This window comes from Neolamprologus brichardi, chromosome 2, assembly GCF_056152115.1.
Source record: "Neolamprologus brichardi isolate AB-2024 chromosome 2, ASM5615211v1, whole genome shotgun sequence".
NCBI classification, from domain to species: domain Eukaryota; kingdom Metazoa; phylum Chordata; class Actinopteri; order Cichliformes; family Cichlidae; genus Neolamprologus; species Neolamprologus brichardi.
This window is the reverse complement of record NC_142105.1, coordinates 21610899-21620864: the sequence shown is the minus strand read 5'-3', so window position 1 is coordinate 21620864 and position 9966 is coordinate 21610899. Positions and strand designations below refer to the sequence as shown.

Sequence of the window (9966 nt, the reverse complement as noted above, 5' to 3'; positions counted from 1 at the left end):
CATCCGGAGCTTGTATTGTGCGTAATGGACTACAGCAGTGCTAAACACTATCCGGCGAGATGGATACTTCATTTAGAAGCTTTATAAACCAGTGACATCCTCAATCAAAGCACAATAAGATGTGTTTCTCCAACAGGATGAAAGGATGTACTGATTTAGTGGAATATTTACAGCAATCCTATTTGCTCTGGGCAGAGTATAAAGGCTGGTTAAGCAGGCTACTTTGCTGCAAATTAAGAAATAGGCCTATGACCAACATCAGGCCTAACATGCAGCCTACCAGGCATCACTTTACGTCAGTAAATGGGAGTACCAGAGCTCAAGGTCCCACTGGATCCCCCCGTCCCCCCCTCATTCTCTGCGTCACTGAAAGGAGGGAGAGAGAGGGGCCAAGAAAAAAGTTTGGAGTCATAGTTGACATTCAAAATGCACACTTCACTCAAGAACAGTCCGGTAAACCAAACTTATACGTAAATCCATTACACACCGTCAAGAAGGAAAGGTGGGTTTTTTTGTTTGGGGTTTTTTTTTTTTTTTTTTTGTGACTTCTTTTTGGCCTCCATGTGACAGATTAACAGATCATTTTTCTTTTTCTGGTTTTTGGCAATGTTTCCCAGCCCTAGCACGTCCACTCCCTTCTCTGTTAAGGATATATTAAACTTGGAGCAGACTCATGACGTTCTGGCGTCTTCTTTGGACGATTGTTCTCGCATGGACTGCTGCACCGTGGCGACATCCTCCTCCTCTTGTATGCTGGGCCGAATGAAGCAGGAGCCTCTCCGGGACATCTCGTCCACCGCCGCCTCGCTTCTTGTAGAGGACACACACGACTCCAGAGCCGGCAGAGGCAATGCACTTAACTTTGCTTCTACCTTTTATGGCAAATCCCTCATGGAGATGGAAATAGATAAGGATGGAAAATCTGATGCGTTTGAGGGGAAAAGAAGAAAAGGTGAGCTGAAGAAAGAATTGTCTTTAGTTTGGAGGCCCGTTAAACCTAGGCCTGGATACACATGTGCTTGATTTGAATAATGGCAGATTCTCTAAATGTTATCTGCACTAAAGCAATAAGTACCACAAGAAAGTATACAAGAAAAACGTGGGCTGCTGGACAAAGGCCCTAAAATTAAACCTTTGAAATTTAAACATAAATGAAAGTTGGTGAACTTTAATACTGATTTGAAAATCAATTTGAAAAATGTAACAAAATCCAAACTATCATTGACATCTTTGGTATGAAATGACAAATCATAGCGTTGTGCGTAAATCATATTAGGCATGATTGGTCGCAATCTGCCCGAACCTGTGCCAGTTATTATGATCTTTATAACAGCGCAAAATAAAAAATATGAATATAAATTCTAAAATCGCGAAGAATTCTAATTCAGTTATTTCTCTTTGCTTTTTCTGTCTGCGTTTGCCTTAATCAGATGAATTCAGTGTTCCGTCAGAGTCTGTGGAGGACATAAAGGCCGAGGATCAGGACCGGCCCAAGCCTCGGAGGCGCAGGAAGCCCCGGGTCCTCTTCTCCCAGGCACAGGTGTACGAGCTGGAGCGCCGCTTCAAACAGCAGCGGTACCTTTCGGCCCCGGAGAGAGATCACCTCGCCGGGGTTCTCAAACTCACCCCGACGCAGGTGAAGATCTGGTTCCAGAACAGGAGGTACAAGTGCAAGCGGCAGAAGCAGGACCAGAGCCTGGAGATGGTGTCCCTGCCGCCGCCCAGGAGGGTGTCGGTGCCGGTGCTGGTGAGGGATGGGAAGCCCTGTCTCGCGGGTGACGCGACCAGCTACAATCCTTCCTACAGTATGGGTCACATTAACCATTTTAGTTATAACAACTACACAGCCTTCAGCAACTACACCGGCTCCAGCTGCAACACGAACTATGCATGCAATTACCCCGCAGCCGCAATGCAGACTATGCAAGGAACCTCCAGCAACGGCAATTACATGAACTTTGGGGTAGGGGATTTCAGTAACGTCCAGAACACATACTCCTCCAGTAACGGGGTGTCTTCCTTACACGGCATTAGGACGTGGTAAACAAGAGAAGAAGAAGAAAAAAAGAAGTTAATTTACCTTAATAGTATTTTATGACTGCATGCGTGTATACCAACGAATTAAAACATTGAGGAGTTTGTGTAATTTACTTATATTTGATGAATTATTTCTCGTAGTTTCCGTTTGAGTTCAGCACCAGTTTTTCTCTAAACGTGTTACGTTTTAAGTTATTTTCAGCGCACATTTAATTGGAGCGAAAAACAAAATAATAAATGCCATTTTTTAATTTTAAAAATTGCCAGATTTCACTTTCTATTTTTCCATACCTTCCTTAAGGTGGTTATTACATATTTCTTTTTACGAAAAGTATTTTCGGTGGAAAACAAAACAACTTACAACTTAATTATATGATATAATTGTATATATATTCGATATTATTATTGTTACTACCATTATCATTATCATTAAAATTGTTAGCATACAACCACATCCTCATCGTGTCTGTTTTGGCTCTGTTATCTAACTGTACATCACAAACACCCCCCCCCCCCCCCCCCCCTCACAAGAATTCAACTAAATCATCTAATAAAAAACTATAATTTTAACAGCACATATAATGCACACCTGTGGGTTATATACTGGTAAACATGCATAAAAATAAAATAAAAAATCTGACATCTATCAAACCACCCCATGGTTTGTTTCTGGTTAAACTGCTCAAGTACCTATTAGAAAGCTTCATTCAGTAGGCTTCAACAAGGTAAAAGGTTGTAAAATGTTTACACTTTTTTTTACAACCCACTGTCAGCCGCATGTACTTTTTACACATGTTTATAAGATTGCTTTGACTAGCCCCGTGACCTTGACCTTTTTTAAATGTTTCAAACTGGGTTCCAATAGGAAAACCTGAAACGAATGATCAGTTTTTCAATGTAGATAAATTTTATATAAATTATTTCTTCATCTTCTCTTTGTTCCTGAAAGTCAATAGTCTTATTCCCTGAACTTGGAAACATGGTGGCAAATAGAAGGTGTGACCAGATCAAAGATATGTAACTTTTTATGGACAGTACACTGGATTACTGAAAATTACTGTAATATAACCTTTCGCTTTTTATTGTAACACAGCTGTTACTCTCCAATTGAACATACACCCAGCATCAAAATGATGTATTAAATACTAACAATACCAAAGCTCTACAAAGTCAAATTTACTAAATGAATGTGAAGTTGCCGAGGTCTCCCATTAGACACCCGATCCCCGTGTTTACACCATCAGTGTGGTGTCGTGTACACTTCAGAGACCTCTGCCCACTTATTCAGATACAAACCCAAACACTCAATTGTCAGTATCTTGGTGCTAAATGCAAGAATGGTCCAATTTGCTTGACAGAGAGCCAAAGGCTTTGTCTAAGTGTGCGGCTATACGAACAGGCTGGAAATTGGCTCTGTCCAACTGCCGCCACTTTACACAAGTAAGAGATGCTTAGGCATCTCTCAGGTCTCTTCACACATACTCTATTGTCTGCTATCTTACTGTAAACAATACAGTGACAAATGCACATTTGAGACACACTAAAGAAGATGGGAGCCACTGTGTTTATTAATAATTAGCGATGACATTTACAGATAATAAAAATGAAACAGCAATGCCAGGCAATTGCCCAAAGGGTGGCAAGGTCATGTGGCTTCTCTGGCCACCCTCTCCTCTGTAGTGTTGAAAAGGGAACGTCAGATAACAGCGCCACACAAACCTAAAAATATCCCTCACCCTCCACTCACGCTGGAAAGGGAGAGGGAAACAGGTTGGAATAATCTGCTTTTCCGGGTCTTATCTGAAGAAAGGCAGGGCTGCATGCGGTCCTATCTCTGCCAGTGTGAACACTGCTGGTGCTTTTCGGAGCTTTTCTGCTCTGCTGCAGAGCCACACCGGCAGAGACGGAGCAGACTGCATCCAGTCTTACACTTAATAAAGCGGTATTTTTTTACTTTGATTTGCATGCCAAGTGAATAAACATAGGGACAGTTAGAAGTGTATATACACCCTACAAGTGCTGTTCAAGTAGGAAAACACAGTGAGAAGTGAGTGCAATTGAGCCTGAATCATAATAAAGTTAAAAAGTACTTAAATATTCTTTTCTCATAAACAACATTAATTCATCATTACGGAGTACAGTAATGTAAGTTGCACAGTGCATTCCGACAAATAGCATTTACATATAAAGCTGGAACGTTATTAAAAGTAATTGTGGGAAACTGGATCGTGGTAAATGGCTTGGTTTCCACTGGTGATGCAAAAACATGTACAGGTCTTGTTTTGATCCCAAATATATATGTCTGTAATATAATGTCATTACATAGCATTTTTTGCCTTGAATTAACAGTAATTAATAGCACTGCATGCTACTTTAATAGTTCAGTGATTGACTTGCCAATAAAAAACTGTTGAAGCTAAAAATGACTTCTTTTTTCCAAATGAAACCATGATATTCCTCATACTGTACCATATTTCATGTTTCATAATAATCAGCAAACAAGTTTCCCTCACACAAAGACACGTTTTACATCCTGAAGCCAAAATATTTTTTTTCCTTTAGTCTGCCTCTGAGCTGCAGGCCTGTAGGTCGCTCTCCCTCTGCGTGGACAATATTTCACTCTCAGCAGCGTCTCAGTTCAGTCAAGTAAGCAGTTCGCATTCCGCCGTGCAGACGCCGTAATGCGTCTAGCATGGCACGCAGCATTCAGAGTTGTTTAAATCATTCCCACTGACTATGGAAAGTACCATTCATGCTCACGGGAGAACCCTTCTGGTCTACAGGAAGGGGAACAGTCTCTTCTTTAGGATGTAGAGCACTGTTGCGAGAAACAGAGCTAACGCCAGGAAGATGAGCAGCTTGTCGGTGAGCTCCCTCCGGTTGTACTTGGTGATGAGTTTTCTCCCAATCTGAATGGTCCCTGTCATGGTCTTAAACTCATCATTTGTCTCTTGGATCGTTCTGGAGGAGGTTGCTTTAAACAGAAAAGAAAAAAAATGTGGGGCTGCACTGATATAAATAGACATTATATTCTGAGCGTGTGCATTAACACAGTGTAACCTGTTAAATTACTCGCAGTAAACAAGAATGCTTTAATGCCATTTAAAATTAAACAAGTATATCAAAACAACAGGATACTGTTCATTCACCAACCTAGTGACGTTATGGTCTCCTCGCTCTGCTGAACTTGCTGGGCCATCATTCGGCTGATGCTCATAAGATTTTCGGTGATGTCGCTGGTGGTCTGGGCCAGACCCTCTTTGGTCATCTTCCTGATTTAAAAAGAATGCATGCAAACAGAATGCATCACATAATAATAATAATAATAACAATAATAATAATAATAATAATAATAATATTTTTATCTCTTTATTTGAAAATAAAGAGATAAATAAATAAAAGTGATACACAGCAATACAAGTTAAAAACACAATAAGTTAAAAACATAATAAAAGTTAAAAACAATAAAAAATTTAAAAACTAAATGGCATAGAATTAAGACAAGTAGGATAGGGTGAACAAGTAGGTCTTCAACTTAGCTTTAAAAACCTCCACCGAGCATGCCTGCCTAATATCTTGAGGGAGATTGTGCCACAAAAATGGGGCACGTAAAGAAAAAGCACGCTCCCCGATAGTCTTTTTTCTTTGCATTTAAGCAAATGTTGCTTAAGTGCAAAGCTGAGATTTAGTGGTCTTTAAATATTAGGACAATCTTCAGCTCACCTCTGTCTCACAGAATCATCAGCTCCATTAAGAAGGGCCTGCTTTTCCATGTTGTCGATTGTAAGTTTGCTGGCCAGGTTGGCTTTCCTCCAGGTTGTCTGGTTACTGCAAAAAATACAAAAAACTAAATTAATAAACTTTTATTAAGTAGGCTTTTAAAGTGTTGAAGTGGGCTAAAGGCATTACCTGAGCATCTGTTTTCTGTGGCCTTCTACCTGAGTCATCAAGGCTTGCTTGTCTGACTCTTTGTCCTGCTCCATTGCCATCTGCTCCAAGTCCTAACATGGAAGCAAAACAACCACAAGGGCTTACAATTAAAAGAAAAAAAAAAGTTCAAGCAACCGATGCACAGCCTATTAATTGGGATTAGGTGACGTATGAAAACTCTCTCACCTGAATCCGTAGTCTTAAGCTGAGGAAGTTCTTTTTCACTTCTCCATTTAATTCTGTCAGCTTGCTTTGAGGGCCTGTGCACTCACTGATATCCTGGTAAAATGTTGAACCAAGGAGAAAAGTCATGACATTTCATTGCTACACTGCTGTTACTGTTCACATGTTGAAACGACAGCTGTTCTGCATATTAACACTGCTTTCTCAAGTTGAACTGTGGAATTCGCATTGTTTTAGACCTCCTCTTCACCTTTTAACTATTTTCACTTTTTCCTGCAAAGTGGATTTTTTTTATGTATTTATTTATTGGCACTTCCCCCCAAATTAACCAGCTTTCTAATATTTTTGACAAGTTTTGCAGAATAGAGTTTAACTTACCCATTTATATTTAAATATGCTCTAAAATCATTTTAAAATATGAATCGTTTCTACTTGCTTGCTTTTCCGCCCATTGACTACTTGAAAAGGATTAACGAAGGTACATTTTTATTTAGGTCCATAAGTTACATTAATCCTTGAAATGAAAACATCTAAATACCTGCTACCAGAAAGATATATTAAAAAAAATACAGTTTAAATACAGGTGATGTACCAAAAAGTGATCTCAGATGTGTTTTTATGGCAAGTATTCTTTTTGCTTATAATGTAAACGGGCTGCAGTCAACTGGATTTATGAAGGGGTTATATATAAAATAAAAAAGTGACCTGTTTTGGGAGGATCATCATTTGCAACCGTTTAAACATCGGATCATTTTTTGGTATATACCGGAAATCACTAGTTGGCGCAACACAACACCGGCTGGTTATCTACATTATTATTACATCTTGTTCATAAAAACTTGGCTGAAAATATTCTTTTTTACAGCCTCTTTGTAACTTCGATAGAAAATGTTCCGGTGCAGGCTTTCGGAGACGGTCGCTACACCTCATAAAATCAGGCCAATTTAATACAACTCCGCTATGTGACACGTTCAAAAACTAACGAGTCCTGTCGCAGCACTAAGCAGTCTTACCAAAGAAATATTCGCACCTGGATGAGAGCTTTAATTTCCAAGTCATATTTGAGTATTTCTTGTTCGCATATTCGGACGTGGACATCTGACGACGCCATGTTGCCAACGTAGCCGGCTGGAGCTACGGAAAGCAAAGAGGCCAATTTGAAGTCCGTACGTCAACGTCGCTGTTTGACGTGTTTTGTTACGCAAAAAACGTCGTTATCAATAATGACTGCATGAAAAATGTTTTATGGGGTCATTTTTTTCAGAAAAACTACAAAAAACAACAGCATTTTCTATGCTCTATGAAAATATTTTAGTGGCATAAATGTGTTTAATGTGTAAATGACTTTCAACATAATTATGTAGAAATGAACACTTTTATATTTGAAAAAATATATAATTACAAACAATTATGGATGAATGATTTATTTATTAATTATCTGATGAACCAGCTGACACAAACTTCACACATACACACACACACTCACACAACAACTGCTATTCATGCTAACAATATTGTTGAACACAATGTACATAATATATAAACAAAACTGCAACAAGAAAATGTTACTTTAATTTAGGTCACAGCACATCCACACAGATCTCACAGCCCTTTGGGAGTCATTATATACACAAGGCACTGGTGCCACTCAATAATCATACAGGGTTCAGAGTTTTAAGGCAATCGGGGACAACTGATCTCTGCAATGGCAGACATTCACTGGTGTGCAGCACTGTAAGGTCGTCTGCTGCTGAGAGAATAATAACACAACATTAGACGAGAGGCATCCAAGTATTAATATATTACATAAAAGTAGCATGTAGGTATAGTCTTAAGCTTACCTTAAGGGTTGGGAGCCCTAGAAATGCAAATTAAGGCCAGTGATAGCGCAGGTACCAAATAACATGAGTGGACAGACTAGGCCCAAACAGCGGGTTCAACTGGGCCAGAATGGCTATCAACCAGCTGGGTGAACAGAGAGGACACCATCAAGATCACAAACAAAACACTCACTTCATATTCTCTAATAAAAATGTCATCTTGAATGAACACCACAGTTTGTCACAACACTGCAACCAGCTCCTGGGTTTATTATAACAGCATCAAGCTTGGGGGGGCATTTGGGAGATTAACCTCACATGGCTGCAACACTACTGTGACTATACTGCCCCCTTTTGTCTGCCAGCATGCAACATAACACCAGATGCATTCAAAACTGTGAATGTAAATAATTTATGACTTAAATAAGATACCATAGTCTGCTTTATTTTCAAACAGCGTGCATCAATTAACTTGGAGCAACAGAAGAGGACCAATTTGTAATTATCCAAATGCATTAATCACCTATCAAGAAGATAGTTCTCCTCTTATATTTAACTGACTACTCACTTCAGCCATTTATATTATAGGCCTGATTCATTGCAGGCTTCCTCTATTGTTTTTAGTTATATATAGTAGCACTGTGTGTGTGTGTGTGTGTGTGTGTGTGTGTGCCCGTCTGTGGAAAAAAAAAGGAATCCGGATGGTGAATACTTACAAAAGGTAACAGCAGATTGCAGTTAGCACCAGCATCGTCACTATCACACTGTGGGGAAATAATATACATTTTAAATATATAAACAGCACATCTAATATTTAATGTCTGCGAGTTTTTGGATTTAAAACACATCCAGCCATTCATCCACATTCACGAGCTGGATCTCGTGATGCAACTGAAAATCAGACGAATAAAGGAAGTTGTACTGACTTTGGCATTTTTTCCAAACATCGAATCCATTAATGGTCGTATTATGTACTGGAATACAAGAGCAGGATTCACTGCCAAGGGATGCGAGGAACTTTAGCACGAAGCCAAGTAAAATTAGCTTTAGTTAGCTAATTCTTAACTTTTAGTAACTAGAGTAGCTAACAGGGTTTAAAGGTGATATGTAAGTGTAATAAACAGCTTTACACAACGCCAACAGTAAATTTAGCTCACGCACACTTCACCTGTTTGTATAAAAACTAAGAAAATAATACAACGTTGACATAAAAACCTTCCGTAAACTCGTTATAGCCAGCCGGAGCGAAGCTAACCAACTTACCCTCTGTTTGGTCCTTTGGGGATAAACCAAGGCACAATTCCTCCAACAATACCCCAGAACACAGTCATCACGGAAATCGCGATCGCAAACGAAGTTATTGCCATTGTGAGTTTAGTCTAAAAACACAAGACTTCAGAGGTATAAACTTTCAACTAAATTTATGCTGCCCAGCCGACGACGACACGCAGAAGGCAACACGTATCACATGACTGTGAACCAGAGAAAGAGGAAGTGGAGGGACTGCACTGCAAATTTCAAAGTGCTTGTGTTGTGAAACGTTTTCATTAATTCTTAAATTAAATAAATGGCGAAAAGTATTTGCGTTTTAACCCAACTTTTATTTGTGGTTATATTCCATATGCATACAATGAAGCGGACAAGCTGGAAGACAAACTGTGCCATATTTATGTTTATTTCTATTACTACATTTCTCTCATTAACGTGAAAAATAGTATATGAATATTACACATTGTTATACAGGTGAAACTCGAAAAATTAGAATATCGTCCAAAAGTTCATTTATTTCAGCAATTCTACTTAAAAGGTGAAATTAATATAGGTTCACCTTTTAGATATTTCAAGCCTTTATTTATTACAATTTTGTTGATCGTGGCTTACAGCTTATGAAAAACCTCAATTCAAAAGCTCAGAAAATTTGAATATTGCATGAAACCAATAAAATAAGGATTTTAAATAGAGAAATGTCAGACCTCTGAAAAGTATAATCATGCAT

General features: G+C 39.0%; 3 protein-coding genes across 4 annotated transcripts; 1 reads left to right on the top strand and 2 right to left on the bottom strand.

The window, feature by feature from the left end:
* The first annotated feature begins 248 nt into the window (after positions 1-248).
* Positions 249-2486, top strand: nkx2-5 (NK2 homeobox 5). The gene is made up of 3 exons (XM_006781687.2): positions 249-502; positions 618-952; positions 1431-2486. The coding sequence occupies exons 1-3, from the start codon at positions 249-251 to the stop codon at positions 2042-2044; spliced, it is 1203 nt and encodes a 400-aa protein (XP_006781750.2). The 3' UTR covers positions 2045-2486.
* A 1101-nt stretch (positions 2487-3587) lies between these two features.
* On the bottom strand, positions 3588-7473 carry bnip1a (BCL2 interacting protein 1a). The gene is made up of 6 exons (XM_006781688.3): positions 7181-7473; positions 6154-6246; positions 5947-6038; positions 5761-5865; positions 5191-5309; positions 3588-5011 (listed from the first exon to the last, which is right to left on the bottom strand). Exons 1-6 carry the CDS (start codon positions 7259-7261, stop codon positions 4815-4817), a joined length of 687 nt encoding a protein of 228 aa, XP_006781751.1. The 5' UTR covers positions 7262-7473; the 3' UTR covers positions 3588-4814.
* Positions 7474-7558: 85 nt separating this feature from the next.
* On the bottom strand, positions 7559-9452 carry atp6v0e1 (ATPase H+ transporting V0 subunit e1). Of its 2 annotated transcripts, none has more exons than XM_006781689.3 (4): positions 9234-9452; positions 8687-8734; positions 7992-8115; positions 7559-7900 (listed from the first exon to the last, which is right to left on the bottom strand). In XM_006781689.3, exons 1-3 carry the CDS (start codon positions 9335-9337, stop codon positions 8022-8024), a joined length of 246 nt encoding a protein of 81 aa, XP_006781752.1. In that variant the 5' UTR covers positions 9338-9452; the 3' UTR covers positions 7559-7900; positions 7992-8021. The 2 variants fall into 2 exon arrangements, with proteins under 2 accessions (XP_006781752.1, XP_006781753.1); XM_006781690.3 differs by having other exon boundaries at positions 7559-7897.
* Between the last annotated feature and the right edge of the window lie 514 nt (positions 9453-9966).